The following is a 27,307-nucleotide window of genomic DNA, read 5'->3' as shown; positions in this document are numbered from 1 at the left end:
AGGTTCCCTGTCCCTTAACTAAGTGACTCCTTGAGGAAAGTTCTGGTGTCTTCAGTCTCTCTAATAACTGTCACTCTTCAGTGTCACTGACTTTTCTTGCTGCCTCTAATCTGCTTTAATCAAAAAAGCAATTTAAATAAGCTTATGTAGCTAAGTCTTCATTTTAAAGAATTGTGAAGCCTCTTAGGATCCCTTTTTTTAGAAGAAAATGTGTGTGCTTTTATGTGAGTTGTAGTTATTTCTCCTAAAGGCCCATTTTCCAACCTTTAGAAAAACAACTCTATTTACTGTTTATTAAACACTGAGGTTACTAGACATTGGCCCATCTGGTACCACTGGAAGAGTAGAATGATATAATGCAAAGTGCCTGGGATATGCAATGTGACTGGAGTCTATCAGTTACTTATTATCTGAACATGAGAAAATGACCCTCTCCCCAAAAGGTGTAATACACACCTGGGTTTAATCAAGGTAATGTCATCAACAGCTTCCTCCACAGCCCTCTCTGACAGTACCACCCTGCAATGGCTGGAATCCCATTATCTTCTATATAAGCAGAGGAGCATTTGTTATCTTATTCTCACTGGGGCAAACTGGGTTTTTATTGCACTAAATGCAACCACTAAAGGAAATGGAATCTCGGAGGAGCTGGGCAGCCAGCTTCCTGCCCCTCATCTTTCCTATGACATAACTATACCTTCCCAGGAGCCTCTAGGAAGAATGCAGCCCTGCCACGCTGGGAGGAGTGGGTGAGAGGTGTGCATGCCCAAACGTGCGTGTCCCGGGCTGTACTCACAAGGGAGATGTCTTCACATAGCTCACGTTGCCACTGCCCTCGGGGCATTCAGGGCTGACGCACTGGAAGCCTCCCCCAGTGTTGACACACATGGTCCCGCTGGGACACACGTGCTGTTGTCCCACACACTCATCAACATCTGAAACATGGGACACAGAACGAGAATGAAAATCCTCCCATCACAGAACTACAGAAAAGACCACAATAGGCACTAGAATGTGGAACTCCACAGAGGTGAACTTTCCAAATACCCAAAGCTTATTCTTAATTTTTTTTTTTGGTTGGACTGGGATTTGAACTCACACTTTTGGCTTCACACTTGCAAAGCAGGCACTCTACTGCTTAAACCACACCTCCAGCCCTCTTCTTCCTTTTCTTTAAGACAAGGTCCTGTCATGTAGCCCTGGCTGGCTTCAAACTCTCAATCTTCCTGTCGCAACCTCCCATGTGCTGGAATTATAGATATGTACCACCATGCCTGGCTTCCACAGCTTATTCTTAAGGCTGGAACCCTGTCAGGGACCCTATCTTCTGTGACAATCTAAAATCAGGGGCCTTCATGCAGACCTGTTCTGGGGTACATCCCTCCTTAGGATCCTGTCTTCCTTCCCTTGGGCATGACAGGTGATGGAATGATGAATGGCAAGCATCAAATGAGAACTATCACTTACTGCTTCTCCCAGACCTCCCTTCCTCTTAAGCCCAAAGGCCCTCTAATCTCCCAGTATGGTTGTTACCACACTCTAAGATTCAAATCTTTAGAAAAATCTTCTTCCTTAGCCTCATCCCATTCTGAATGCAGACATCTCCACTCTCATTTATAACAGTTCTCTGATCTCTTTACAAGCATCTGATGAGTTTACCCAGTTGGATGCTGTCTCTTTCCAATCTCAAGAAATTCAAAGTGGGCTTTAATGAGTGCTGTGGCATGGATGAGCTAGTGAATGTATGGATGGATGGATGGATGGATGGATGGATGGATGGATGATTGAGCAGGTACTTGGGTGGGTTGGATGGGTGAGCAGATGTGTGGGTGCATGGGTGTGTGGGTAGGTGGATGTGTGGATGAATGGGTGGGTGAGTGAGTGGGTAGGAGAATGAATGGGTGAATAGATGGATGTATAGGTGGGTAGGTAGATAGGTGGATGGGATGGTGAATGGGTGGCCGGGTAAATGGGTAGATGGATGGATGGATGGGTGGATAAGTGGCTGATGGGAGGATGGGTAGGTAGATGGATGAGTAGATGGGTAGATACCCCCTCCTACTTCAGACCCAAGTTACCCACTTCTCTGATCCCTACAGTGGGACTCCAACAAGATGTCACCAAGGAGCCACCTCTCCCTTCACATTTCCAAGTCATCCTGTGGAGGAGTCCTCTACCCTTTCTGTTTCCCTTCTCCAGTAGTTCACAGCCATTGTCTAAAGCCAGCTGGATTCCCTTCAATGTCCTAAATACATGCAAAGTACAACTGAGGGAGGCAGGTTTGTCCATCCTCCTAGTGTAAGTTAGGCCTACAGCAGCAAACCTAATTCTCCCCATATGCCTGCTACAGCACCAGAGTTCCTGGGCCTAGAACCAGGGTGAGCAAGTCGAGACTACACTTTGCCTTCAGGCCTGAGTTGTAGGTCCCCCTTATCTATGGTTTTACTCCTCAGTTTCAGTTACCTGTGGTCAAATGAGGTTTGAAAATAATACAATTTATAAGTTTTAAATAACTTTTATCACAGTATTATTGTCATAGTTATTCCATTTTATTATTAGTTACTGTTACCCTCTCACTGTGCCTGATTTATAAATTAAACTTTATCATAAGCATACATATATAGGACAAAAACATCATGCATGTAGGGTTCGGTACCATCCAAGGACCACAACTTTCATGGATAAAAAGGACTACTGCATTCTGCCTCTGAGCTAATGTGGAGATCCGTGTGTCTATCAATATCTGTATTTGCTGTAAGAGGAAATGGGGTAATTTGAGACCTCCTGTTAGGAGAAATTCTCAGCCTGTCCATTCTAGTAGCCACCCCCATTTAATGCATCCTCCCTTTCCCTCCTGGATGCTTCCAGCTCCCACTGCAGACATTTGTTGCCGATTAAGCCACTCTTTCACACCATGCCTGAATACGCCATGCCTGGAATCAGCCTCAGAAACCTCAGCCCAGTCCTGCCGGAGACCTGAGGCACTGGGTGTTTATTCTAGTTCTGGTGGCAGGTGAATCCTCTGTGACCACACTTGGTCAGGGTCTGATAACCCTTCCCTCCTGTCACCCTTCAAACCCAGGGGTAGTAAGGGCCCCTCACTCTTGCCAGTCTGTGGGTGCTCTGCCTCCCTGTTGTCCTCAGCTAGCTATTAAACATGGCCATGAAGTCTGGCCACACTGAGGTATAAGTGCCTGTAAGAGGGGGAATTGCAGGCACCCACACAGGGCCATGGAGCCTTGTAGGGCCCTCCAGATTCCACTACAAGGGTGACTAACTGACTGCTCCACCTTTGAGTTCAGCTTACCCTGTCGAGTGGGTGGAAAGTGACCTGAACCCCACGAGGGCAGAAGAGAGTATTTATTAGGATGGTTAAGCAGCTCATTATCTACTTATGAAGATGGTGTGGCCTGGTCTTTGAGAGGCCCTTTTCTTGGTGTTTTTGTTTGTTTGTTTTTGTTTTTTTAAAGACCAAATGTGTCCCATTGACTCCCCAGTCCTGATTGTGAAGCTGGAGGTGGGGTGGGTCACAGCAGCAGCAGGTGATCAGGTGCAGAGGGCACTGGCCAGCCCCGCAGTCACCTGCCTCTGCTGCAGTCTCTCTCACCTTCACAGCTCTTCCCGTCAGCCAGGGTCCGGTATCCACTGGGACAGGCACAGCGGTAGGAGCCTGGGGTGTTCACACAGGCGTGCATACAGAGCCAGGGGCGTCCCTCCTGCCTGTACAGCTCACATTCATTCACATCTGAAGACAGAAGTGTCCACTATGATTTCTCAAGCCATGCAGCCGCAATCAACAGGCCATCACCCAAGACCACAGGATTCTCTGACAGCTGTGACTTAGTGGCTGGGCCTGGGGCACCCACCTATCCCTATCCCCAGTCTAGCACCTGGAAGAAGAGAGGTAAACTCTCCTTACTCCTAAGCCAAGGGTGCAGAGGACTTAAAGGAGGAGTGGAGGGAGCTGACTAGGTAGACCCTAGAAGGGTGCCTTGGTCTAACTGGGAATGCCTGACCCAGAGAGTAGGACCCACCTCACAGCCCCATCCTAACTCCCCTCATCATGGAGAATTTCGCGGCTGCAGATAGGAGCCTGTTAAAATCAACTGACCAAATCTGTTTGAACTGCTGAGTTGGGTTGTGTTTGGAAGGAACTTTGGGAGGAACCAGGAGAGATTAGCAAAAGTCAGCTGGTCAGTATAGCTATCCAAGAGGGGACCAGGAATGAACCCCAGTCCCTTACACAGCTCCAGGGCTCTATCACCTCAATGATTTATGTTTCTGCCTGCCACCCGCCTGTGTGAACCCAGCCAGGATCGTGGGGAACCACAGGATTCAAGACCATTCAGCAAGAAATGCATGGTTGGTCACAGGCAGGGCCGGATTGTGACATCGGGCGAACCTGGGACCTCCTGGCTGCTTTCTTTGCAGTCTTGGTTTCTTATGCACACCCCTGAGGTCTGCGAATTAGCTTCATCCATCAGGGCAACGCGTACCTAAAACGCAAAGTGGGCTGGCTTTTTGAAACCACGCCCAGGAAGCCACACACCCCAGGGTGACCGGTGAGACGTCTTTCCCTCTCTCTCCCCCCCCCATCCCCCAGTGTCTCCTCCTGCGGTGCCCGATCGGCCATGGAGCCTGTGCCTACCCTGGCAGATGCTGTCGCCGCCGGCCGCGCCGCTCAGGTGGAATCCCGCCTCGCAGCTGCAGTGCTGCGCCCGCTCCACCTGCGCACAGCGCGGCGCGCGGCTGAAGGCGGGGTCGCCGGCCACGCTGCCCTCCGCGGCCGCTGCGGGGAGAAGACACCCTCAGTGGCCGCCCTGGAGCACCTGCCGTGGGCCCAGCCGTGGGGAGGGGCCGGGAAGAGACCTAAGACCGAGCGCGGCCCCTTCTCAAAATGCTTACTCCAGAGAAGGGAAAGGAAAGACAGGTGACTAACGGTAAACCGAACCCACGTCCACGGCCCACGCAAAGGGACGGAGGACAGCGAGTGCACCCGGATGTGATGGTGCATGGAAGAGCAGGGCCTGAACTGCCCACGGAGAAGGATCCCTGGGATGTGAAGTCAACGTTTGCATTTTAAAAGGCTTAAACAATCCCCAAATAAGGAGAGTAGTCACTGAAGTTTAAAACTTTGCGTCTTTACTTGTGTGTGTGTGTGTGTTTATACTTTTCCAAAGTGTTCAAGTTTTTACTTGGTATTTTGTTTTGTTTTTGCATTTTACCAAGAACACAGATTTCTTTTTTTTTTTAAGATATCTATACAGTCTAATTATGACATTTTTATGACAAATTGCTTTTCTAATCAGAAAAAAAGTTTTTTTTTTAACGTTTTCAGTGAATTTAAAGCTGTCACGTGGTTGAGGGAGATTGAAGAGCCATGGGTGGGAAAATGAGTAGGAGGCAGAAGAGGACAGATGTCCTGGGAGTCACTTAAAGGAGGTGTCTAGAGCGATCCAGTTCATAGAGATGGAGTGGAATAGCGCCGACCAGGGCTGGAGGAAGTGTTTAATGGAGACAGAGTTTCAGTTTGGGAAGATGAAAAAGTCCCGGAGATGGACCAGTGGTGATGGTTGCACAACAGTGTAAACGTTGCCACTAAATGGTACATGTATAAATGGTTAAAATTGCAAATGTTGTGTGTATTTTTACCTTGATTAAAAACAAGATGAAAAGATTTTTAAACAGTGATTGGTGTGCGTGCCTGTAGTCCCAGCTCTTTAGGAGGCGGAGGCAGGAGGATCACTTGTGCACAGAAGTTCAAGCCAGCCTTGGCAACAGTAATTTGAGAGAAGGTGGCCAGGGAGCTAGAAAGGCACAGGGCCAAGGGTGGGAAGGAAGTGAGGGAACAGGTGAGCAAGAGCCCAGAGGTCTGCTAGCTAGTTGTTGGTAGGCTGGTAGCCTCAGATGTACCTGCTCACTCCCTCCTTTTCCTTCTGCTGAACATTCTGGTCATGGGGATACTTCATAAAGTGACCCGAAGAGCAGTGGCCTGAAGGCTCCACAACAGGAGGGTATACTGGCATAGTTGGGATGAAAAGAAGGCATTCCTTTTCCCCTTTTATTTGCAAACAGAGGAAGAGGCTACCAAGAAGGCCCTGCCTCCCTGTTTTGTCTCCAACACAAGAGCGGAAGGGGCCCTGGGCTCCCCTGGAGGGCCAGGCTTATCCTGAGAAAGTGCTTGGCAGGCTGACTCCATTAACTGAGGCAAGGTGTGGTAAGCAGCACAGCTCTGTGGGTGCTAATTAAACCTGACCTTGAGCAGGGTACATAAGAGGATATTATTTTTTTTGTTTGTTTGTCTTTTGAGACAGGGTCTGACTATGTGGCCAAGATGGCTCCAAACTCGTTATCATACTACCTCAGCATCCTGAGTGCTGGGATGACAGGTGGATATTAAGCATTTGTAAACTCCTACTCTCTGGACATCTCCTAACCATTGATGCCCTTCCCCCACAGAGATGCCACAAGGAAATAAAGACAACCACACAGAACATTCCAGGCTTGTCTGGCAAAGATATAGGACATCTTTTGGGTTGGACGTTTTTTTTCCCAGAAGAAGTCTGGGATGTGCATAGTATGGGAACTCTCATTCATTCTTGGTAGGTTCCTTATCATTGGGTTTTCCTACCATGTGCAAAAATAGCCACTATTTGACTCCTTACACCTTCAGGCTGGGGATATGTTGTAACTCATTAATCAAATTAATCAAATGTCTAGTGATTCATATTTTAAAATACTTTGGACTGCATCACTAACTGCTAATTTTGTGGTGTGATGGGAACGTTTGAAGGAAAAGTGGGTCTGCTGGCAGAAGAAATGCTGATGGAGCAAAGGGGCCATAGTACAACTTCCCAGGCCACATTTCCAATCTGGGGAGCTGTCAGGTTGGGAGTCAGTCCTTCCACTCATGTTTTCTTCCATAAAAAGGATCAAAACTCTGGTTACATGAAAGAGCTAAGCTTCATCCAAGTGAGCACCTTAGGGAACCAGAAGGACACAGATGGGAACCAGAGAGGAAAAGCCAACATCTCTGAGGGGGCACCAACCTCCCATCATGTCTGTATTTGGTGACTATGGCTAGGATCCCAGCCTCCCTGCTGGAGAACATCCTCATCCAACCCCACAGTAGCTACATACCAGTCTGAACCTGATGTTGACAGAGGCTCCCAGTCCTTCCTGGAGGACAGATGCATCTGTACTGGTTGGCTTCTTCTACACACGTTCCACCATTGTGACAAGGCTGGCTGGAACATTCACTAATATCTAGAGAAGAAGGAGTTTTCAAATACAACTATGTGAGTTCTAATTCTAAAACCAACAAAAAAAATAATGACAGGTTAGCTTTTTTACATTGTAGGACGACTCTTTCTCTCTCTATATTTTTTTTTTGGTGGACTGGGGTTTGAACTCAGGGTTTCATGCTTGCTAGATAGACATTCTACTGCTGGAGCCACTCAGCCAGCCCTGCTTTGTTATCTTTATATTTTTTCTTCCAATACTGGAGTTTGAACTCAGAGCTTTGTGCTTGCTAAGCAGGCACTCTACTGCTCGAGCCACACCTCCGTAGGACCGCTCTAGCTTTCTGTCTCCCTATCCTGTCCTTGCCACACTATCTATGAAAGCTGCAAGGGGGGCGGATGGGGCTGAGATAAAACCTCGCTACCTCTCCAGACAGCAAACCCTGTGCCTGACACACACTGTACCCACCTGGGGCTCTGTGCAGGAGCCCAAGCACTTGGCCATATGATACCCAGAGGTAACATGCACTGGTGTGGCATAGACAGGTGTAGCCAGGCAGAGGCACTTGCCCACACTGCCTGTGAATCAAGCCCTTCTGCTCTCCAACTTCACCTCCATCAGCCAGCAACTAGGTGGATCACCTTTTAAACAGGAGCTAAATTAAAGGGAGTCAGAATGTCCAGTGATGGGGAAAATTAGTTCTCAAGTTTCACACCCAGCAGCCCTCCTGTGCTTCACCAGGTAGGGGTTTGCTGATTATTTCCTTGCTGTTGGTAAAGGCAGCTGTTCTTGCTGGTATGCACTGCAACTCTGTGGAAAAGCTACATGTAGACCAAGATATGTATTTTTAAAACTCAAGGAGGGGAGGTGGCACAAACAATGTATACACATGTAAGTGAATGTAAAAATGATAAAAGGAGAAAAGGAAAGAAACGCAATACATTTTCTCTGCTACCTTACAGGTGGCTGTTCTTTGCTTAGTTATACATTTTTGTATTCTTTCATTTTCCTGGAACATTTATTAATTTTTACATTAGAAAAAGATGATTTCAACACTTATCCCAAAACCAGGCAAAGACACCTCCAAAAAGGAGAACTATAGGCCAATCTCCTTAATGAACATTGATGCAAAAATCCTCAACAAAATAATGGCAAACCAAATTCAACAACACATCAAAAAGATTATTCACCACGACCAAGTAGGCTTCATCCCAGGGATGCAGGGGTGGTTCAACATATGAAAATCAATAAACGTAATAAACCACATTAACAGAAGCAAAGACAAAAACCACTTGATCATCTCAATAGATGCAGAAAAAGCCTTTGATAAGATCCAACATCATTTCATGATAAAAGCTCTAAGAAAACTAGGAATAGAAGGAAAGTTCCTCAACATTATAAAAGCTATATATGACAAACCTACAGCCAGCATTATACTTAACGGAGAAAAATTAAAACCATTCCCTCTAAAATCAGGAACCAGACAAGGATGCCCACTATCTCCACTCCTATTCAACATAGCACTGGAATTCCTAGCCAGAGCAATTAGGCAAGAAGAAGGAATAAAAGGAATACAAATAGGTAAAGAAACTGTCAAAATATCCCTATTTGCAGACGACATGATCCTATACCTTAAAGACCCAAAAAACTCTACTCAGAAGCTTCTAGACATTATCAATAGCTATAGCAAGGTAGCAGAATATAAAATCAACATAGAAAAATCATTAGCATTTCTATACACCAACAATGAGCAAACGGAAAAAGAATGTATGAAAACAATTCCATTTACAATAGCCTCAAAAAAAATCAAATACCTAGGTGTAAACCTAACAAAAGATGTGAAAGACCTCTACAAGGAAAACTATAAACTTCTGAAGAAAGAGACTGAGGAAGACTATAGAAAGTGGAGAGATCTCCCATGCTCATGGATTGGTAGAATCAACATAGTAAAAATGTTGATACTCCCCAAAGCAATCTACATGTTTAATGCAATTCCCATCAAAATTCCAATGACATTCATTAAAGAGATTGAAAAATCTACTGTGAAGTTTATATGGAAACACAAGAGGCCACGAATAGCCAAGGCAATACTCAGTCAAAAGAACAATGCAGGAGGTATCACAATACCTGACTTCAAACTATATTACAAAGCAATAACAATAAAAACAGCATGGTACTGGCACAAAAACAGACATGAAGACCAGTGGAACAGAACAGAGGATCCAGATATGAAACCACACAACTATAACCAACTTATCTTTGACAAAGGAGCTAAAAATATACGATGGAGAAATAGCAGCCTCTTCAACAAAAACAGCTGGGAGGGCTGGGATGTAGCTCGGTGGTACAGCGCTTGCCTAGCATGCGTGAGGCCCTGGGTTCGATCCCAGCACCAAAAAAGAAAAGACAAAAAAAAAAACCTCTCCCCAAAAAAAAAAACCTTTAAAAAAAAAAAAAAAAAACAGCTGGGAAAACTGGTTAGCAGTCTGCAAAAAACTAAAACTAGATCCATCTATATCACCCTATACCAAGATTAACTCAAAATGGATCAAGGATCTTAATATCAGACCCCAAACTCTTAAGTTGATACAAGAAAGAGTAGGAAATACTCTGGAGTTAGTAGGTATAGGTAAGAACTTTCTCAATGAAACCCCAGCAGCACAGCAACTAAGAGATAGCATAGATAAATGGGACCTCATAAAACTAAAAAGCTTCTGTTCATCAAAAGAAATGGTCTCTAAACTGAAGAGAACACCCACAGAGTGGGAGAAAATATTTGCCAACTATACATCAGACAAAGGACTGATAACCAGAATATACAGGGAACTTAAAAAACTAAATTCTCCCAAAACTAATGAACCAATAAAGAAATGGGCATGTGAACTAAACAGAACTTTCTCAAAAGAAGAAATTCAAATGGCCAGAAAACACATGAAAAAATGCTCACCATCTCTAGCAATAAAGGAAATGCAAATTAAAACCACGCTAAGATTCCACCTCACCCCTGTTAGAATAGCCATCATCAGCAACACCACCAACAACAGGTGTTGGCGAGGATGCGGGGAAAAAGGAACCCTCTTACACTGTTGGTGGGAATGTAGACTAGTACAACCACTCTGGAAAAAAATTTGGAGGCTACTTAAAAAGCTGGACATCGATCTACCATTTGATCTAGCAATACCACTCTTGGGGATATACCCAAAAGACTGTTACTCCAGAGGCACTTGCACATCCATGTTTATTGCGGCACTATTCACAATAGCCAAGTTATGGAAACAGCCAAGATGCCCCAGCACTGACGAATGGATTAAGAAAATGTGGTATCTATATACACAATGGAATTTTATGCAGCCATGAAGAAGAACGAAATGTTATCATTCGCTGGTAAATGGATGGAATTGAAGAACATCATTCTGAGTGAGGTTAGCCTGGCTCAAAAACCAAAAATCGTATGTTCTCCCTCATATGTGGACATTAGATCAAGGGCAAACACAACAAGGGGATTGGACTATGAGCACATGATAAAAGCGAGAGCACACAAGGGAGGGGTGAGGATAGGTAAGACACCTAAAAAACTAGCTAGCATTTGTTGCCCTTAACGCAGAGAAACTAAAGCAGATACCTTAAAGCAACTGAGGCCAATAGGAAAGGGGAACAGGTACTAGAGAAAAGGTTAGATCAAAAAGAATTAACCTAGAAGGTAACACCCACGCACAGGAAATCAATGTGAGTCAACTCCCTGTATAGCTATCCTTATCTCAACCAGCAAAAACCCTTGTTCCTTCCTATTATTGCTTATACTCTCTCTACAACAAAATTAGAAATAAGGGCAAAATAGTTTCTGCTGGGTATTGAGGGGGGGGAGAGGGAGGGGGCGGAGTGGGTGGTAAGGGAGGGGGGTGGGGGCAGGGGGGAGAAATGAACCAAGCCTTGTATGCACATATGAATAATAAAAGAAAAATGAAAAAAAAAAAAAAGAAAAAGATGATTTCATAAAACCCAAGGCTGTGTGTTTGTTATGAACTCCGTAAGCCCAATTTTAGCATACAAACACAAGCCATTGTTATCAGAGAGTCACAAGCCCTTGCCACTGTGTGCATTGCTTACAGACTTGAAGGCAGTGACTGGGAAAGAACAAAAACATCTCTTTATTGGTGTCAGAGCCCTTCCCTGCTGTATCTGTCAAGAGGAAGAACCAGGTGCTTTGATCTTAATGAGAACTTCAGCCTTAGTCTGGGTGGGTTGGTGGAACTTTGACTTCTCTCAAGCTTCCTTGTGATAAGATATCATGTAGCCAGTGAGAGGGTGTCTAGTTACTCTGCAAGGACCCAGGCTGTCCAAACACTGCTTATCCCAAGGGAAGAAGCCATTTCTATTTCTCTGTAACCTCAACTTGGTTGCCTTCTTCCCTAGCCATTCTGTTTTCAGGTGACTGGTTTCCAGAAATGTGGCTGAAATGACACTGCACACAAATGCCATGGAGCTTGGTATTCCTGTTTACCCATGGTCAGGCTTCATTGTTGTGTATCTGCCTCATCTACAAGTAGGCAGATCACTAGGCCATGAAGTTGTGGGAAGAGAGCCAAAGAGTGTGAACACTGATACCTTTCTGCTTGGCCCAAGTGGGCTCAGGTCCATTGTCTCTGTTTTGGGGACTCCAGTGGAAGACATTGAGCCTAGCCTGCACCTGGACCCTATGGGTAGGAGCCAGGTGTCATCAGCTTGATAGAGACATATAAAGGTGCCCAGGATATTCATTTCTTGACAGGCTCCAGACAGACTCTCCATGTTTCTTATCTTGGTCTGCAGTCAGAGGCATTCAATGACTTGGGGCCCGGTCTGGGTTCCCATCCTGACTGAAGTACAATAGTCATCGAATCTGAATGTGTCTCAGCTGTGGCATTTAGTTAAGTGTACAGTGACTTTAGAGCTATAAAGAGAACACACTGACTGACAGAGACTGTGGAAAATGCTGGCAAACCAAGGCATGGGCAATAATCTTCTTTTCACTCACTGTTTCATGAATGCTTACTATTGTCACAATATTGAGTTAAGTGTTATATGCATGATCTAACTTTTTCTCTTTAATTTCTTATTTTTTCCTGGTTTTGTCATCTCATTTCAAATTTTCCATCATGTCTGAGGTCTTCTGACTTATGTGTGCTGTTTTTTCAGAGTTTTTAATCTTTACGTTCTTCAGCTTGTTTTGAAATATTAGGTGACAGTTTTCATTTGTTTTATGGGCATGTCTTGCTTGCATTTCTTCATTGTCTAGAGAGATTTTATTTGCTTTTTTCTTATATGAGTTTGCATGGGGTTTGACAACAGTTCTTTTCTATATTCATATTCAAGTGAGATAAGTTTTCCCATATAGCTTTGGTAGCTTCCTGGCTCTAAAATTCCCACTTCTGTTATTTTTTCATTGTGAGCAAAAACAGGACCTCCCATTTTCTTAATTCTGCCTCATTTGCACTTTATCTGGCCGGTCATCTCTTTCATTTGCACTTGTTTTTTTTGTGCTCAAGTTGGATTCTCCTTCCGGTACAGTCTTCTCAATTTACGGTTTTGACTTGGAAAGTTTTGAGGGCTTGCAGGGGCCAGACTCTTACAGCAATGGAAACTTCCTGTTGAAAAGGCAAGTCCCACCTCTGAGAAAAAAGAACCAGAAGGGTTGGCACTGAGACAGATCCTGGTCATGTGATTTGGACTTTAAAGAAAAAGAAAACAAAAAAAAATCCTTCGAGCATCCAAGCAAGAAGACCAAGATACTTATAAATTTCTAATGGAAGCAACAGCATTATTTTAAGACAGAAGATGTTGGTCTGGGGGGAGTAACTCAACTGGTACAGTGCTTGCCTGGCATGTGTGAGGACCTAAGTTCAATTCCCAGTACTGAAAAGTAACAAAGAAAGAAAGAAAGAAACCAGGAGATGTAGGTTGGGTGTGGTGGTATGCACCTATAATCCCAGCTATGCAAGAACTGGGGATTGGGAGGATTGAAGTTCCAGACCAGCCCCAAACAAAAAGCGAGAGATCCCATCTGAGAAATAACTAAAGCAAAAAAAGGGCTGGAGTGGTGACTCACGTGGTAGAGTGCCTTCCTAGCAAGAATAAGGCTCTCAGTTCAAATCCTAGTACAAAAAAAAAACCAGGAGATGTAGGATAAGACATTTAAGATAGGCAAGATAATATATTTAAGAGATTAAGCATAATATATTTAAGATATCCAACCAAACTGACCTCACTGTTTGAGAATTCCGGAAATGAGGAGCCAACTAGAGAGACATCAGGATGAGAACAGGGTGACACGTCTCAAGATGTAAGAGATGTAACACCAATTGCAAGTTTTGGAACTGATTTGGGCGCCAGTTCAAACAAACTGATAAAAACAATGTAAGACAATCGGGAAAATTTTACCCTGATTAGATATTTTATGATATTAACGAGTTTGTTGTGTGGCCACTCTTGGGTTTTAAGTATGTAAGATTATTGTACTATCCTCTGCACTTTTGTGTGTTTGGGATTTTTCATAATGAAAATGTGTTTAAGATGTTTGATGTTATTTATGATTATAAAAACCTGGGAACAATAGAGGGATGGCTCAATAAAAACCCAAATAGCTTGTATGAGAAAGTGCTTCAGAATTATGAAAAACTAGTTTGGAAAGCTATGCTTAACACAGAGTTACTATCTACGCACAGATGGTACTGAATGTGGAACTTGCTTATTCAGAATGTGCTTAGATAAAAGACAAGAAGCCAGGTGCCGCAGGTGCTACTCAGGAGGTAGGACTGCAGTTCGAAGTCAGCCTGAGGCAAATAGTTTGGGAGACCCTATCTTGGAAAAAAAGAACTAATACATTGTGACAGGGCTGGCAGAATGGTTCCAGTGGTACAGCACCTGCCTAGCAAGTGTGAGGCCCTGAGTTCAAACTCCAGTACCACAAGAAATTCAGTTTCAAAATAGTCTGTCATTTATTCATTCATCATTAACTAATCATTTGTAAATAAGCCAGCCAGTGGATTGTGTGTGTGTGTGTGTGTGTGTGTATTGCTAGGGATCCTATCTAGGGCCTCACAAATGCTATGCAAACACTCTACCACTGAGCAATCCCTCCCCCACACCCCCTTTACAGCTTTCTGACACAGAATTAAATGAACTGAAGCTGTGTTCCGTTCCAGTTGCAGAATAACCTCCTAAGCCCCCAGTCCAGTGCCATCTTCCCAACTCCCATACCCTGCTTTTCCACAGCCTCCTGCTCCTGGTGTTCTGCCTCAGCGGGTTCTTCCTATCTTCTTTTGACTTCATCCTCCCCCATTTGACCTCTCAATGTTCTTTGGTCTCTGTCCTGAGCCACATTTCAGCCTCTGCTCCTGGGTGCTTCTATCACTGTCCAAGGAGTTAAATGCTATGCTCCTAATTCAGCTGTGCATCTCAGCCCTTTCTCTCCCTTGAGCCCCAGACTGCACCCACCCCTCTGACATCGGTGGGTTGGATTAATGGATCTGTACTGCAGTGTTGCACGGACATAGCATGTCCAAATGAAATTCTGGTCAATGGCCCACATGCAAAAAACAAACCTACGTCTGTCACCCAGTCTTCATTATCTCTGTGACTGACACCCTGCACCCTACCACCCAAGTGTGTGAGCCTTGACCTCTTTTGGCTCAGAGCCCACATGGGATGGCAGCAAGTGCCATCTGTTGTGTCGCTACTCCTTGACTCTCCCATGTCATAATCTGTCTCCTGGATTTCTACAACGGCCACTCAAGCAGCTTCCCGGCTTCCATTCTTATCATTCTTATCACCTTCAATGGATTCTCTACACAGCAGTAATGTACAAATCTAATCATGACACTCCTCTTCCTAAGCCTGTTTCTTGTACTTAGGACTAAAACCTGCTGCCTGTAGGGCCTCTGGCACTAAACCAGCTGGCTTGGGTGTCTCTCGTCTTGCTGATAGTCAGCTCACACACACTGTCCCAGTGAAGACATTCTGCATTTATTTTTTCATTTCCTCAAACATGTCAAACTGATCCCTTCTTTGGGCATGTTACTCCCTTGTCCTGGAATGGCATCCTCCTCTTGCCACCCACCCACCCACTCTTCTCATGACCAGATTTGTCCATACTGTCATCAATAGTATTCACCCCAAAGGCCAACTCATCCACTGTTGTGTTTAGCCATTTGCTTTGCTCTGTGTCCCCACATGATCTGTGGTATCCCCCCTGGATGCTCCTCATGTGAACATCCAGTTAGACTCGGCATTGAATCTCTACATTTGGCACAATGCTTTGTGCGTAGCTGGTGCTCAGTGGAAGGTGGATGAATGAATGAAGATTACCCCCCCAAAAAAGTAGGATTAGGGACAAAAACATTTTTCCCCCAGTGTGGTGATAATGACAAAGGTATTTTATTCCTCTCAAGTTTTTTCTTTGATTCCTCCTGTTGTCAAAGGGACAAGCCCTGCAGCAATGGGTCCCCTAATTCAGAAAATTTCTCATCTCAAAAACATGTCCTTCACAGAAAGAAGGAGAAAAAAAAATCCAGGAAGCCAAATGGCAGCTTTCCACCCTGGCATTCTGAAGTCTACCTCTGCCTGTTGTGTTTTTAATGGCATAATTATGTGTAATTTCTTCAATGCCAAGTTAGGTTCATTGCCCTCCTTCCAAGCAGTTGACTGAGGAGGGGAAGGGATGGTTACTGAAGTGTTGCCATGTTTTTCACTGACACTGACATTTGGGGGTCTTGAAGTGAATTCCTACAAATAAGAAGATTGTTTCCCCCTGTGTTCACAGCACACAGTGAGGAGGCTCTGATATGGAAAGTGAAGTGGGTACACTCAGTAACTACTCCTAAGATTCTAGGACTGGCCACTAGATCACTAAGCTCCAGCCTGTGTCCATCCATGCCACCAATACTGGCCGTCCAACAGCAGACGGAAACACTATTTCTCCCTCTTGACAGGTCTGACTCGAGTTGCTTTGAGGCTCTTGCTGAAGACAACATCCATGAATCAAATAAGTTCCTGCTGGGAACAGAAGTGTCAACACAGGCACAGGCAGCCAACTTGGGAGAGGTCACATCCAGCAGCATGGTTGTGACATACAAGTATTTTGTTCACACAGCGTGAACTTCTGTGTCTAGTTTACACTTGCACAGAAGAAAAGTGTCCATCCGAGGTCTCATCATGGCCACCACCTTGTTCCCAGATCCAATCCTCCCTAAGTTTTAGACTGTAAATGTGGCCCTGGCAGAAGTCCAAGATGGGCTGCACCATGCAGTCCTCTGGTGTGGAAGTTAGACAGGAAGAACAAAAGACCAGGAAGGAGGCTTGAGGAAAAAGGGAGACAAAGAACAGAAGGGAGTCTGGAATGAACTGATGAGTTCAAGGGCAAGTGTTATGTGCAACCATGGAAAAGGTCAGCAGACCTTGCCTTGCTTGGTAGGTGGGACCGTCTGCTCTACACAGTGAACCTCTGGGGAGTGTCTGCCCTCCATGACTCTATCTCGTGAGGACTGCTTCCCTTCCCCACACCTCAGGGCTAGAGGCAGCATGCATGCACAGATTCCTTCCCTGGCCAGTGCAGACAAATGCCCAGATTACTGTTGCCTGTGGTTGACAGCCCCAAATCCATCAGTACCTTGACATTCTCAGTATTCTTTGTTTCTAATAACAGAAAGAATAAACTGGTGTTTCTCAAATTTTAGCTAATACCAGTAATGCCTACGGAATATATTAAAAACAGACTTCCCATCTCATCTGTAAAGACCCCCAACTCAGTAGGTCTTTTTTTTTTTTTTTACAGGACTGGAATACTGAGGTATGAATTTAGGGCCTCATGTTTGCTAGGCAGGTGCTCTCCTGCTTGAGACACTCCGCCAGCCCTTAGTTACTTTTCGAATAGGGTCTCAAATTTTTGCCTGGGGACAGCCTCCAACTGTGATCCTCTTACTTATGCCTCCTACCTAGCTGGGATTACAAGAATGTACCACCACACCTAGCCCTCAGTAGGACTTTTGAGGCCTCGAGCTTGCTAGGCAGGCACTTACCACTTGAGCCACTCCACCAGCCCACTTTCTGTGTAATTCTGGAGCATCTGAAAGTTGAACCACTGCACACCTTCTATTGAAGGAGTCCTGCTGCAGTACAGAGGTGCCAAAGTTGTGACTAAAGCACCCAAGGTCAAGATGTAATCTGGCTGACATCCCAGGAGCCCCTGGGAAGATGTCCTCATCAAGCATCTAAGATGGAGCTGGGCTATGAGGAGTGCCTTGGGCCCCACTTTTGACATCCAACGCCTTCGTATGACTCTATTCCTGCGCTTTTAATGTTTTCTATCCATCTGCCTGAGAACACATTCCTCCCTCTGTGTTCTGATCAACTCACCTTTTCATTGGAATCACTTGATGCTCCCTATGTAAGTGTATGTTATTGCATATCACCGTTAAGGACAGAATATTTGGATAATATGTGAACAAGAAAGAAAAAAAATAGCACTTAGGAAAAATGTGTTTCTGCCTGAAGCACCGCTGGGACAGGCCTCATGCACAGCAACGCCTCAGCACTCAGTTGGAATAAGTAAGCATGCAACCCTCAATCCCCCAACTCCAACCACAGATACCCAGTCCAGAGACAAAGTAGGGAGATGACAAGATGTCAGCACTGTTATAGTGGCCAGGGATGGACTGCAAACAGCTGTCCATGGCCAGGCAAGGGACAGAGAGATGTGGATGTCCAATATAGGGAGCACAAGGGCAGCCAGTAGTAGGTCACAGATTGTGATGAAGATGGGCCATGATAAAGCTGAGTGGACTGAGAAAGGAACGAGACCCCCCTGAGTTACAGGGGGTCTGTAACTCAGCCTGTATGTTAAATACAAACACCCAAAGCAATGAATATACAATTTCTTTAGGACCCAGATCCACAGCCATCATTTCTCATCCACAAGATGCTTAACTGGGATTGAGAGGTCCACAGGTCACAGCTAAATACTAGATACTGGCATTTCCCCCCAGAGGCTTTGCATGGTGTCTGGTTGAGGCAGAAGAGCCATTTGAGCCCAGGATTCGAGGCCAGCCTGGGTAACATAGTGAAACCCTGTCTCAAAAAAATCAACAACAACAACAAAAAACAGTGACCAAAAAACTGTAGTCCTCTCTCTACACCATTCTTTGCAACCTAATCACTTATAGAAGATTTAAGTCCCCCTTCGACTATATGGCTAAAATCATGGACACTCTGCCCTAACAGATGTCCCCTAAACATCTGAAAATAACTGGTATTCATGCTTTTCTGACCACAGTCTTTTGAAAAGCTAACAAATTATGTGTGTTAAGTCTCTTACTTTTCTCGATATTAAAAAAGATACTGGGGCTGGGATGTAGCTCGGTGGTACAGCGCTTGCCTAGCATGCGTGAGGCCCTGGGTTCGATCCCAGCACCAAAAAAGAAAAAAGACAGAAAAAAGATACTGTTTTCAAATTGGCACAGAAAGAAGAGAAGCCTTTTGAGGCCTCTTTCACCCTCCAAAGCTCTCTCCTGGAGCTGTTCACATCAAGTCCCAGTGCAGACTCAAAGGTCACCCAAGGAACTTCCTCCACTGGGAGGACACCAGCAGCCTCACAATCAGACTATAGCCCAGAACAGAGCAACCATGAGGATTGGTTCCTTGCAGTCACTTCTTGTCCCTCTTCCCAGCCACAGAGCTGATTCCTGCCCTCACTTGGATGAAATATGGTATCAGAGTCCAAGATAGAGTGAGGAGTCCAAAACCAAAGACTCTGGGGTCAAAGTATCCACCCACCACCCCACCTGGGTAACCTTGCATCAGTTCCTTAACCTCTCTGTGATCAGTTTCTCTATAAGCAAAATAAGACTATATAGTTAGTTTTGACTGTTAATCAAACTCATGCAGATAGAGGCCAGCCCAGGCCTGACGTGGAGGCGAGGGATCTGATATATTCCCCTGGCAGGGGTTGAGGAATGATAAAAGAACCAGGCAGAAAGTGTCCCCAGGATGACTCTTTCTATCCAACAGACCCCTTGCTGTGCTCTGGAGTGTCCAGCCCAGGGAGTGAGAAGGAGGGGTGATACCTCTGCAGTGGGGCTGCTCCCCTGTCCAGGTACCATTGGGAAGGCACACCACGCTGTTGGGCCCTACCAGCCGGAACCCAGGGTTGCAGGTAAAATGGACTTCATGATCCACTAGGTACTTGCTTCCAAACTTCCTGCCGTCTGGAGGAGCATTCAGAGCTGGGCAGGAAACTATAAGGAAAAAAGGAAGGATTAGAAGCCCCTCCCCCAGACCACAGCCATTTGGACATCGCTCTCACAAGACCTTCCCATCCACCGAGTGACTGCTGTGGCTGGGCACTGTGCTGCATGTGCAGTTCTAAACACGACGTTGAACCTTCACTGCTCTTGGGGAGAGTGTGATGCCTGCCCAGTGAAAGAGGAGGAGACTGAGCTCAGAGACACCAAGCGTGTGCACAGCACAGGGCCTCTCAGCACAGGAGGGTAAGAGGCCCCAGGGGCAGGTCTGCCACTCACTGACTGCTTTCTCAGAGCTCCCTCAACCCCATCTCCCCACCTGGGCTCTGCTCTTCTGTCTTCTTGGAATAGTCTTTCCCCACAACTTCTCCTGGCCAGCTCCTGCTTGTTCTTCAGGTCCCCACACAAATGCCACCACCTCCCAGAGTATTCCCGGACCACCATGCCAGCCAACCCTCCCGGGCATTTCTAGTCCCTTCCTCTTAGCCTCTGCAACCAGTGGAATTCCCTAGCTGACCCATTGTTCCCCTGTTTGTCAGAGTTCTCTGCCAGGATGCAGCCCAGTGCACGTCCCCACTGCATCCTCAGCACCAGCCAAGTGCCTGGCACACAAGGAGTGCTCTAGAAATGATTCTTGAACAAATGAAAGAATGAAATGTCATTTCTTGAGTTGTGCCAGGCAGGTGGGATACACTAGCGAATAGGACAGACTAAACTCAGCCCTCAGAAAGCCCAGAGGGCAGCAGGCTGGCTGCTGTGACTCTGTGCCCGTAGCCCACCTGGCTAGACACAGCTGGGGTCCTTTGCAGTGCAACCATAACAACCTGGAGAGGGAGGAGGGCAGGAGCTACCCCTCCAAGTTCTCTCAGTGGCCCCTGGTTGTTGAGGACTGTTTGACCATTGCTGTGTCACTTCTTACAGTGACGCTCTAAACTGGCACTGTGTAGTAATAACCTTGTAAGAAGGAAGCAGGTGGGAGTTCACGTGGCTTTGGGGCTCATAGGTTGTGAAATTAAGAGACTCTGCAGTTCTCTTGTAAAAGCAACTCTTTTCTTGTGTTGAAAGGGTTTTAAATGTTTTGGGGGAAAAGAAGTAAGGTCTCTTTGGAGATGAGAAATCTTTACCTCAAGAGAGAAAAGCTGCCTGCAGAAACAACTCACAGAGAAATCATAACTGAATAGAGTGAATAGTATCTGGCAGATAGCAGGTGTTCATTAAATGTGGGAGGAATGAGTGAATAGATACTGACTATTTAAAAATTAATCTGCACTCACTTCCTAATGGCGAGCTGAAGGCCTCTGCTCCAGTGGCGGCGAGAAATATGCTCCTTGGTCTTGGGGCCACCTAAAAATCCTGTACCTCCTAGAATGGCATTAATGTGTCAGGAACGAGATAGGTCAGCAGTCAAGTAATCACAGTGACTTAGAGACATGGAAAGGGAATGAGTCCTGAAGCTGATGTATTGTGAAGAGAGGCAGGGTGAACAAGAGGAAGAGACATGTATGGACGCCAGGAAGAGGAAGACCAAGACGTCTCCTGGACTAGAAATTACTTTTCTGGACTCTGAGAAAATGCAAAAAAAGAAAATTTCCCCACTACTGGCCATTTGGTCTGGGGTAACTGTCTGATCTTCCCCAAGACCCAGGTGTGGTCCCCTACCTCCCTCAGCAGCAGGGTCCTGATAGTGGCCTGCCCTCTGCAGGGTGGTCATGGGCTTAGCCTCTAGACATGAAGCACTCAGTACAAGGTCCAACACATACCGTGAAAGACACAATCTATAGTGAGAATCTTTTAAAAAGAGAATTCGCAGAGCAGATGTGGAGGCACACAGTAATCCCATTAATCAGGAGTAGGGCAGGAGGAGCCTGAGTTCCAGGGCAACCTGGGATACATAGTGAGACCATGTCTCAGAAAACCTAAATAAATAAATGAAGAGACCTTGCCACTTTCTAAAATCTAACATGGTTCAAGGAATAAAGCCCTTGAGTCTGAGGTAAGAGCACTGATGATGTCATAATAGCTACCTTTCCATCTATCTAGTGGGCAGGGGCCTCTCACACAGGCTGGGCCCTTTTAGAAAGTGTTCCTTGCAGGCTCTTCACTGAAACTCCCTGGGACCACAGGTGGCTCTTTGCAATACCCTAAAAAAAGGAAAGTTCTGTGGAGTTGAGCCTTTATCAGGAAGAAGATTAGTAGATTAGGGACCTGAGGCTACTAACCCATTTCTCCTGGCCTCAGTTCCTCCACCTGCAGTAGGGAAGAATGACACCCTGACTGCCTTGTGGAGTTTGGGTGTGTGGAGCCCCACCAAGGGCTCACAGTGCTTTGGCAAGTGTGAGGCTTGGTTGGCAGGGCTACTTCTGCCCCTCAGAGCCAAGGAAAACAGGAGTTGACTCGGTGCTGTTGAGACTGTGGATTAGCTACCATAACCTCTGACGAAGCAGGAAACCCAACACCTTCCCCAGGAAACTTTTATCTCACACAGCCAAGAAGGCCTTTGATAAGTGACCTGAAGGGAGCAAATGATGTCGGGTAGTCCATAGGTCCATGACTTAGAATAAATGTGTCCTCCCCAGGACAGGAGAAAACCAGTTTGTCCATCTCTGGGCCTTGATAGTGGAAAAGCTTTTACCAGGACAACCAGGAAAAAGTACCCCAGTGTCTGTCAGAGCCCTACCCTCAGTGGGGGTAGACAAGGGTACCCAGTGCAACCTGACAAGTGGGATTTATCCTTGACAGCTCACTCTCCCATCCCACCCCAGCACTAATGGAGGTCTAATTGAAGAGCATGTTTTCGTGCCTGAAAAACCAGAGCCACGTTGACTTACCAGCTGTGGCAGGTACAGCTCACTGGTGCGGGTCGTGGCAGCTGAGTGTGTGAGTGTGGAGGGGAGGTATTTGTGTGTAGATCTATGACACCAGCAGTGCTGATTTGGGGACCCACCTGGAGGGGCATCTGGGGCCACCCTGCTCACAGAGTTCTGCAGTGCGGCCAGCCGGGTCTTCATGTTGCGGATGCCCTCAGCGAAGCGGGTCTCCTGGCCCTTCAGCAGCTGCTGCAACTGGCGGATGGTAGTGAGGACCTGCTGCTTGCTGAGACAGTTCTGTGGACAAAGGACAGCGCCACCCATCGTGCCTGGCTCAGGCCTGCCCTCATGCCATGGGATTCTAGAACCACAGGGTCCAAACCTCCCTAGTGCCTTGCTAAGCACCACATGAAAGCGGCCTCTCCAGGCCCTGCCCAGGGCTATAGGTCCACAATATCAGCCCAGTTAGGTCACCAGACAACACCCCAAGCACACGTATCATACCCCAGTTTACCCCTCAAAAAAACCCAAAACAATGGCAAGCCTGTGACTAATGACGGGTGGCTGGACAATCATTTGAACCCAAAGCTCCTTATAATCACTACTTCTGTTACTCCAAAGATGCACCTTCATCATGCTAAATTCAGGCCCCAAAATCTGAGACTTGGTGAACTTTTTCATTCTCTCTCCCTTAGTCATTTTTTAAAGGAAGAGCATGATGACAAAACAGGAAAGACAAGAATGCCCACTGATTCCTACACTTAAACAATCATACCAGAGAAAACAGAAAAAGTCCATAGGGTTAAAGAGACATTCAGTAAGTCAACACCTATGTGCAATGTCTTTTCTAAAGCCATAAAAAGTGGGGAAAAAGAGGATTGTATTTATCATTGAGGAAGACCATCTAACTTAAGCCAACTTAAACTTCACACTTAATGATAAAAGGCTCAAGGTTTCCAATCGCAATTGCTTTTAAGAGCTAATACATGAGAAAGTGTGAAGGAGGGGTGTATCCAATGGGGTGTGATTGGACCTTGACCTTGTGGGGGTGAGCAGGTCTCAGCTAAGGTTATTCATATTCAACCAGAGACCATTGTTATAAGGCACAGCCTTCTCCAGCCTGACTTGTATCAGGGAAGAAAGGAGCCACGTCAAGACCAAGAAGATTGCTTATAGATTATTTTTTATCTTGTTTTTTTATTATACTGAATTGTTTTGTTCATTGAGTATTAGCTTTATAATTTTTTAAAAAATTGTTTAGAAGTCAGCAGGGCAACTGGTTAGCTGAGGCATGTGGCCTCTGCAGCCTGGGTGACTTCCAATCCCGCCAGTGGAGCACTTCCATGGTCACAGTGGAAGTGGAGCCACAGCCCCTCGCTTTCCCAGGGAGGCTGCCAGGCCTCTGCACCTTGGAGCTCTCACCAAGTAGATGACTCACTGGCTGGATTCAATGGATGCTTTTGACAAAGCTGAGTTCCCAGTTGCCCCTGGAACTCGTTAATCCACGGGAGCTCTCTGGCCTCCACCATAACCAGGGCCTGATGAGGCATAGCCCTGACCGCCACTGCCGGGAAAAGAAGTTGTTTGTTTTCCTTCCTCCTCCCCCATCATAGTCCTTCCCACGCAGGTCCTGGGGCACAGTGGGCAGTGACCTCCTGCAATCTCCTACCTGCCTGGCACTGTCCAGCCCTCCCACCCAGACCTGAGTTCCCACACCCACATCCCTTCCATACAAAAAATGAAAAAGCTGCTTTCTAGATGGTTCATGGTTCATGGTTCATGCCAGTTATGATTGTGAAGTGCTTCACATTTTACAAAGACCTACCTTGCTCCCTCAAAGACCACTTCAGCGACAGGCTGGCAGCAGCGCTGTGAAAAGGGTAGTCTCCATTTGTGATTATTACTGTCGTTGTAATTATCCCCATTCCACAGATGAGGGTAAGGAGGCAGAAAGTCAAAAGACTGGCCCAAATCATGTAGCCAGGAGTGGTAGAGTCTGTGACTTCCAGCCCTCGCTCCCCAGGGGGCTGACTCACTTTTTCTCACACACCCCATGTGGTAAATGGTCTTGTTGATGAATTTGCACTAGGGATTAATCTGATAAACCAAGATATCCCATGGGAGATTTCTACTCCTTTGCAAATTTGAGGTTGGGCGGTGGGGACAGGAAGTGGGTGCGGGGTATAGATGAGAGATCCCTCACCACACTGAGCCAGTGAGCAACTTCAGGGGCCCTGGCCACTGGGAGAGGGCTTGTTGAACAGTAGCTGCCCCAGGGGACATGGGAGGGCTCAATATTGGAAGCAGGGAGACATCAGTGCCAAGTGTTCTGCAGGGAAGGACAAACACACTGCCTGGAACATTGGGTGGGGACCTGGAGCGCCTATGTAGGGCTCCAGGAAGTAAGGAAAAAGGGGGAGTGTGGATGTGGAGGGAAAGAGGCCTGTTTTCCACTTAGCCCCTGGGTATTTCTAACCTCAGTGCTGCTGGCTCTCTCTTTCTAGGGACACTTTCTGCCCAAAGGACAACAGGCACCAGCTGCTTACCCCGATATGGTCATTAAGGGTGAGACATGTACATCTTGCCAGTTGCAACTGTAAAACCTTAAAAACCTTCCTGACCAAGTGAAGAGGGAGATAGGAAGGTTGTGGAAGACTTGTTGGGGAAGCAGGGAGAGTGAGTGCCTTCCACAGGAAGGCTCAGGGTGTGTGCTGCCGCTGCTCCTAATAGGGCAGCAACTCGATCCATAGGCCCAAGCATAACTGAGTCCACCTCAGAGTGGGGTGATGAGGCCGGAACCCTGATGGGACAAGTCAAGAGGCCTCGTTTTGAGAACAGATGGGCTCATGGATGGGAACCCAGAACTCAAATGTTTCCCCTTTTCAAGCAGAGACAGCTTTATCATCTTGCTTGATCGTAGAAAGAAAGCATGCTCCCTTGCAAAACAATTCATGAGACAGAATCACACATCAAAACAAAGAGCACCTGCTGCTAACTTCCTGCTCCATTTTGGCTTTTGGGTTGGCCCCATGCCTATGCACAGTGTCATCTTGCATTTGCTGGACCATCGGTTGCAGGTTCTTGGTCACCTCTTTCTCAAAGCTGGGCATGGCATCACTTTCACATCACTGGGCACCGACCCTGGGTCTCAATTTCACTCCTGTTACTCATCGTGCTCTTTCCGGTCTGGGGAGGGAATCCTTGCCACCCTTGAGTGTCTGCCCACACTCTCCCACATCCACCACCATCTACTACTAGAAGCCAAGAGGAGCTGTGGCATGGGGACAAATCATTTCCTTCTTTGCAAATGTAACTCTTACTGAGGTCAGCCTGAGGGGGCTGCCAGGTGCAGGGGACAGGAAACAGGCTGGACCCTTGGGCATCCTCTACCTGAAGCTCAGAGAAGTGCTGGCTTTGGGTAGTCCCTTCCCATCTTAGGGTCCCAGGCCCCACGTGAAAAAGGGGACCATAGGCTCTGCACAGCCTTCCATAGCAGACTCCCCGCTCTGGCGGGAAAGCTCACTGAGGCTGTGACTGGACCAAGGACAACCCAAACAGGGCTGGTGGGAGGACTCCATACCCCAGGAAGGACAGAACCCCATATCACAGGAAGGATACCTCAAAGCCCAGGAAAGAGCTCTGACAGTGCCCTCACTTTCATAGGCTTCTTCCAGGGCCCTCAAGTGACCTCAGTTTTAATCTTTTTCTTCAAGAGATTCCCACAAATGGTTTAAGTTTCTGACCCTTCAAAACCTGGCTCTAGGGACTGGAGATGTGGCTCAGTAGTACACCACTTGCCTAGCATGCATGAGACCCTGGGTTCAATCTCCAGCACCACAAGAAAACAAAACACCTGGATCCACATTCAGCTTATCCACTGACAAGCAGCAATGAAGAATGGTCTCCATTTCTCTGAATTAATAACTTATTTGAAGTGCAACCAAAAAAAAAGACACTCAGCGAAATTCTTCCATCTTTGAGGGGAAAAAAATCAAGATTTATCATTTCTGTTATGAAACTCTTGAAAGGGGTTGGCACTTCATCTAACTCAATCCCAGTGACAGTTAGAGAGGTGAATCAGTCAGAGAAGTAACCGCAGGCGTCACACCACCCAGCTCTTTCCAAGCAGGGATGGAGGTGGTATAGATGGTTCTGGAACATACAGGCTAGTGCTAGGAGCAGGGTAGGGGAGTTCTAAGGTTCTTGAGAGCAACGAGGCCAACAGAATATTCCATCTACCCAACTCTCCTCTGGGAAATCCTTGTCCATCTTCCCCTAGTCCAGTCTCTCACAGGATTTGCTTAAATGCTCCTCAAAGTTTACCACGCTCCCCTGTCTTGAAAACTAACCAGTGCCCCTGGAAAAAATGGACTTCAAGAGACAGTTGATATCCCCAGACCCTACCTGCTGGCCCAGGGATGGACACAGCCATCTCTGTGTGTGTGACACTCCCACCTTACTCTGCCTCCATGCTAGAACCTGGTAGGCCTGACTTTTCCCATCCCATCCAGGCCTCTCTGCTGTTGAGGCTGAATTTATAAATGAAGTTAAGACACAGAGACTGCACTCCAGCCATGGTGGGCAAGGAAAAGCCTTTAGGAAGGTTTGGGGGTGCATGGTCGGGGGGCAGAGGGGAAGGGTCTATCCTTGAAGCCTTTGTTCTCATATGTGCCTGTCTTCCTCAGAGTGTCAGCCTTGGCATAGTGACAACTCCAAGCTAACTACCTCAGTGACAGTAGAGTCTTGAAACCTCAGACGGTCACAGATGACCCCTTACACTTGGAGGGGTTGTCTCTCAGGCAGTTTCTCCTAAACTGCAGCTATGCATCATGTCAGCATTTTCTTAATGGGAACACAGATGTTTTGATGCCTTTAGGTCTATGAAAGACGGAGCACACTTGCCAAATGTGTGCCTGCTAGCCAAGGTCTGAAGCCCTCAGCGTCTGAGTCATGGCGAACTCGTGCATGTGCTTTCTCCAGAACTTA

At 46.5% G+C, this 27,307-nt stretch overlaps 1 protein-coding gene across 1 annotated transcript in view; it reads right to left on the bottom strand.

Moving 5' to 3' along the window:
- Positions 1-27,307, bottom strand: part of Fbln7 (fibulin 7) — a 50,905-nt gene that overhangs the window by 9,098 nt on the left and 14,500 nt on the right. Inside the window, exons 2-7 of the mRNA XM_020181480.2 lie at positions 22,459-22,618; positions 19,338-19,508; positions 7,141-7,266; positions 4,649-4,789; positions 3,608-3,745; positions 797-935 (exon numbers count right to left, since the gene is read on the bottom strand). Of these exons, the coding sequence (XP_020037069.1) occupies positions 797-935; positions 3,608-3,745; positions 4,649-4,789; positions 7,141-7,266; positions 19,338-19,508; positions 22,459-22,618 (875 nt within the window). The remainder of the gene's footprint in view (positions 1-796; positions 936-3,607; positions 3,746-4,648; positions 4,790-7,140; positions 7,267-19,337; positions 19,509-22,458; positions 22,619-27,307) is intronic.

Source organism: Castor canadensis, chromosome 12, assembly GCF_047511655.1.
Source record: "Castor canadensis chromosome 12, mCasCan1.hap1v2, whole genome shotgun sequence".
In the NCBI taxonomy this organism is placed as follows: domain Eukaryota; kingdom Metazoa; phylum Chordata; class Mammalia; order Rodentia; family Castoridae; genus Castor; species Castor canadensis.
This window is presented reverse-complemented; position numbering and strand designations above follow the sequence as displayed.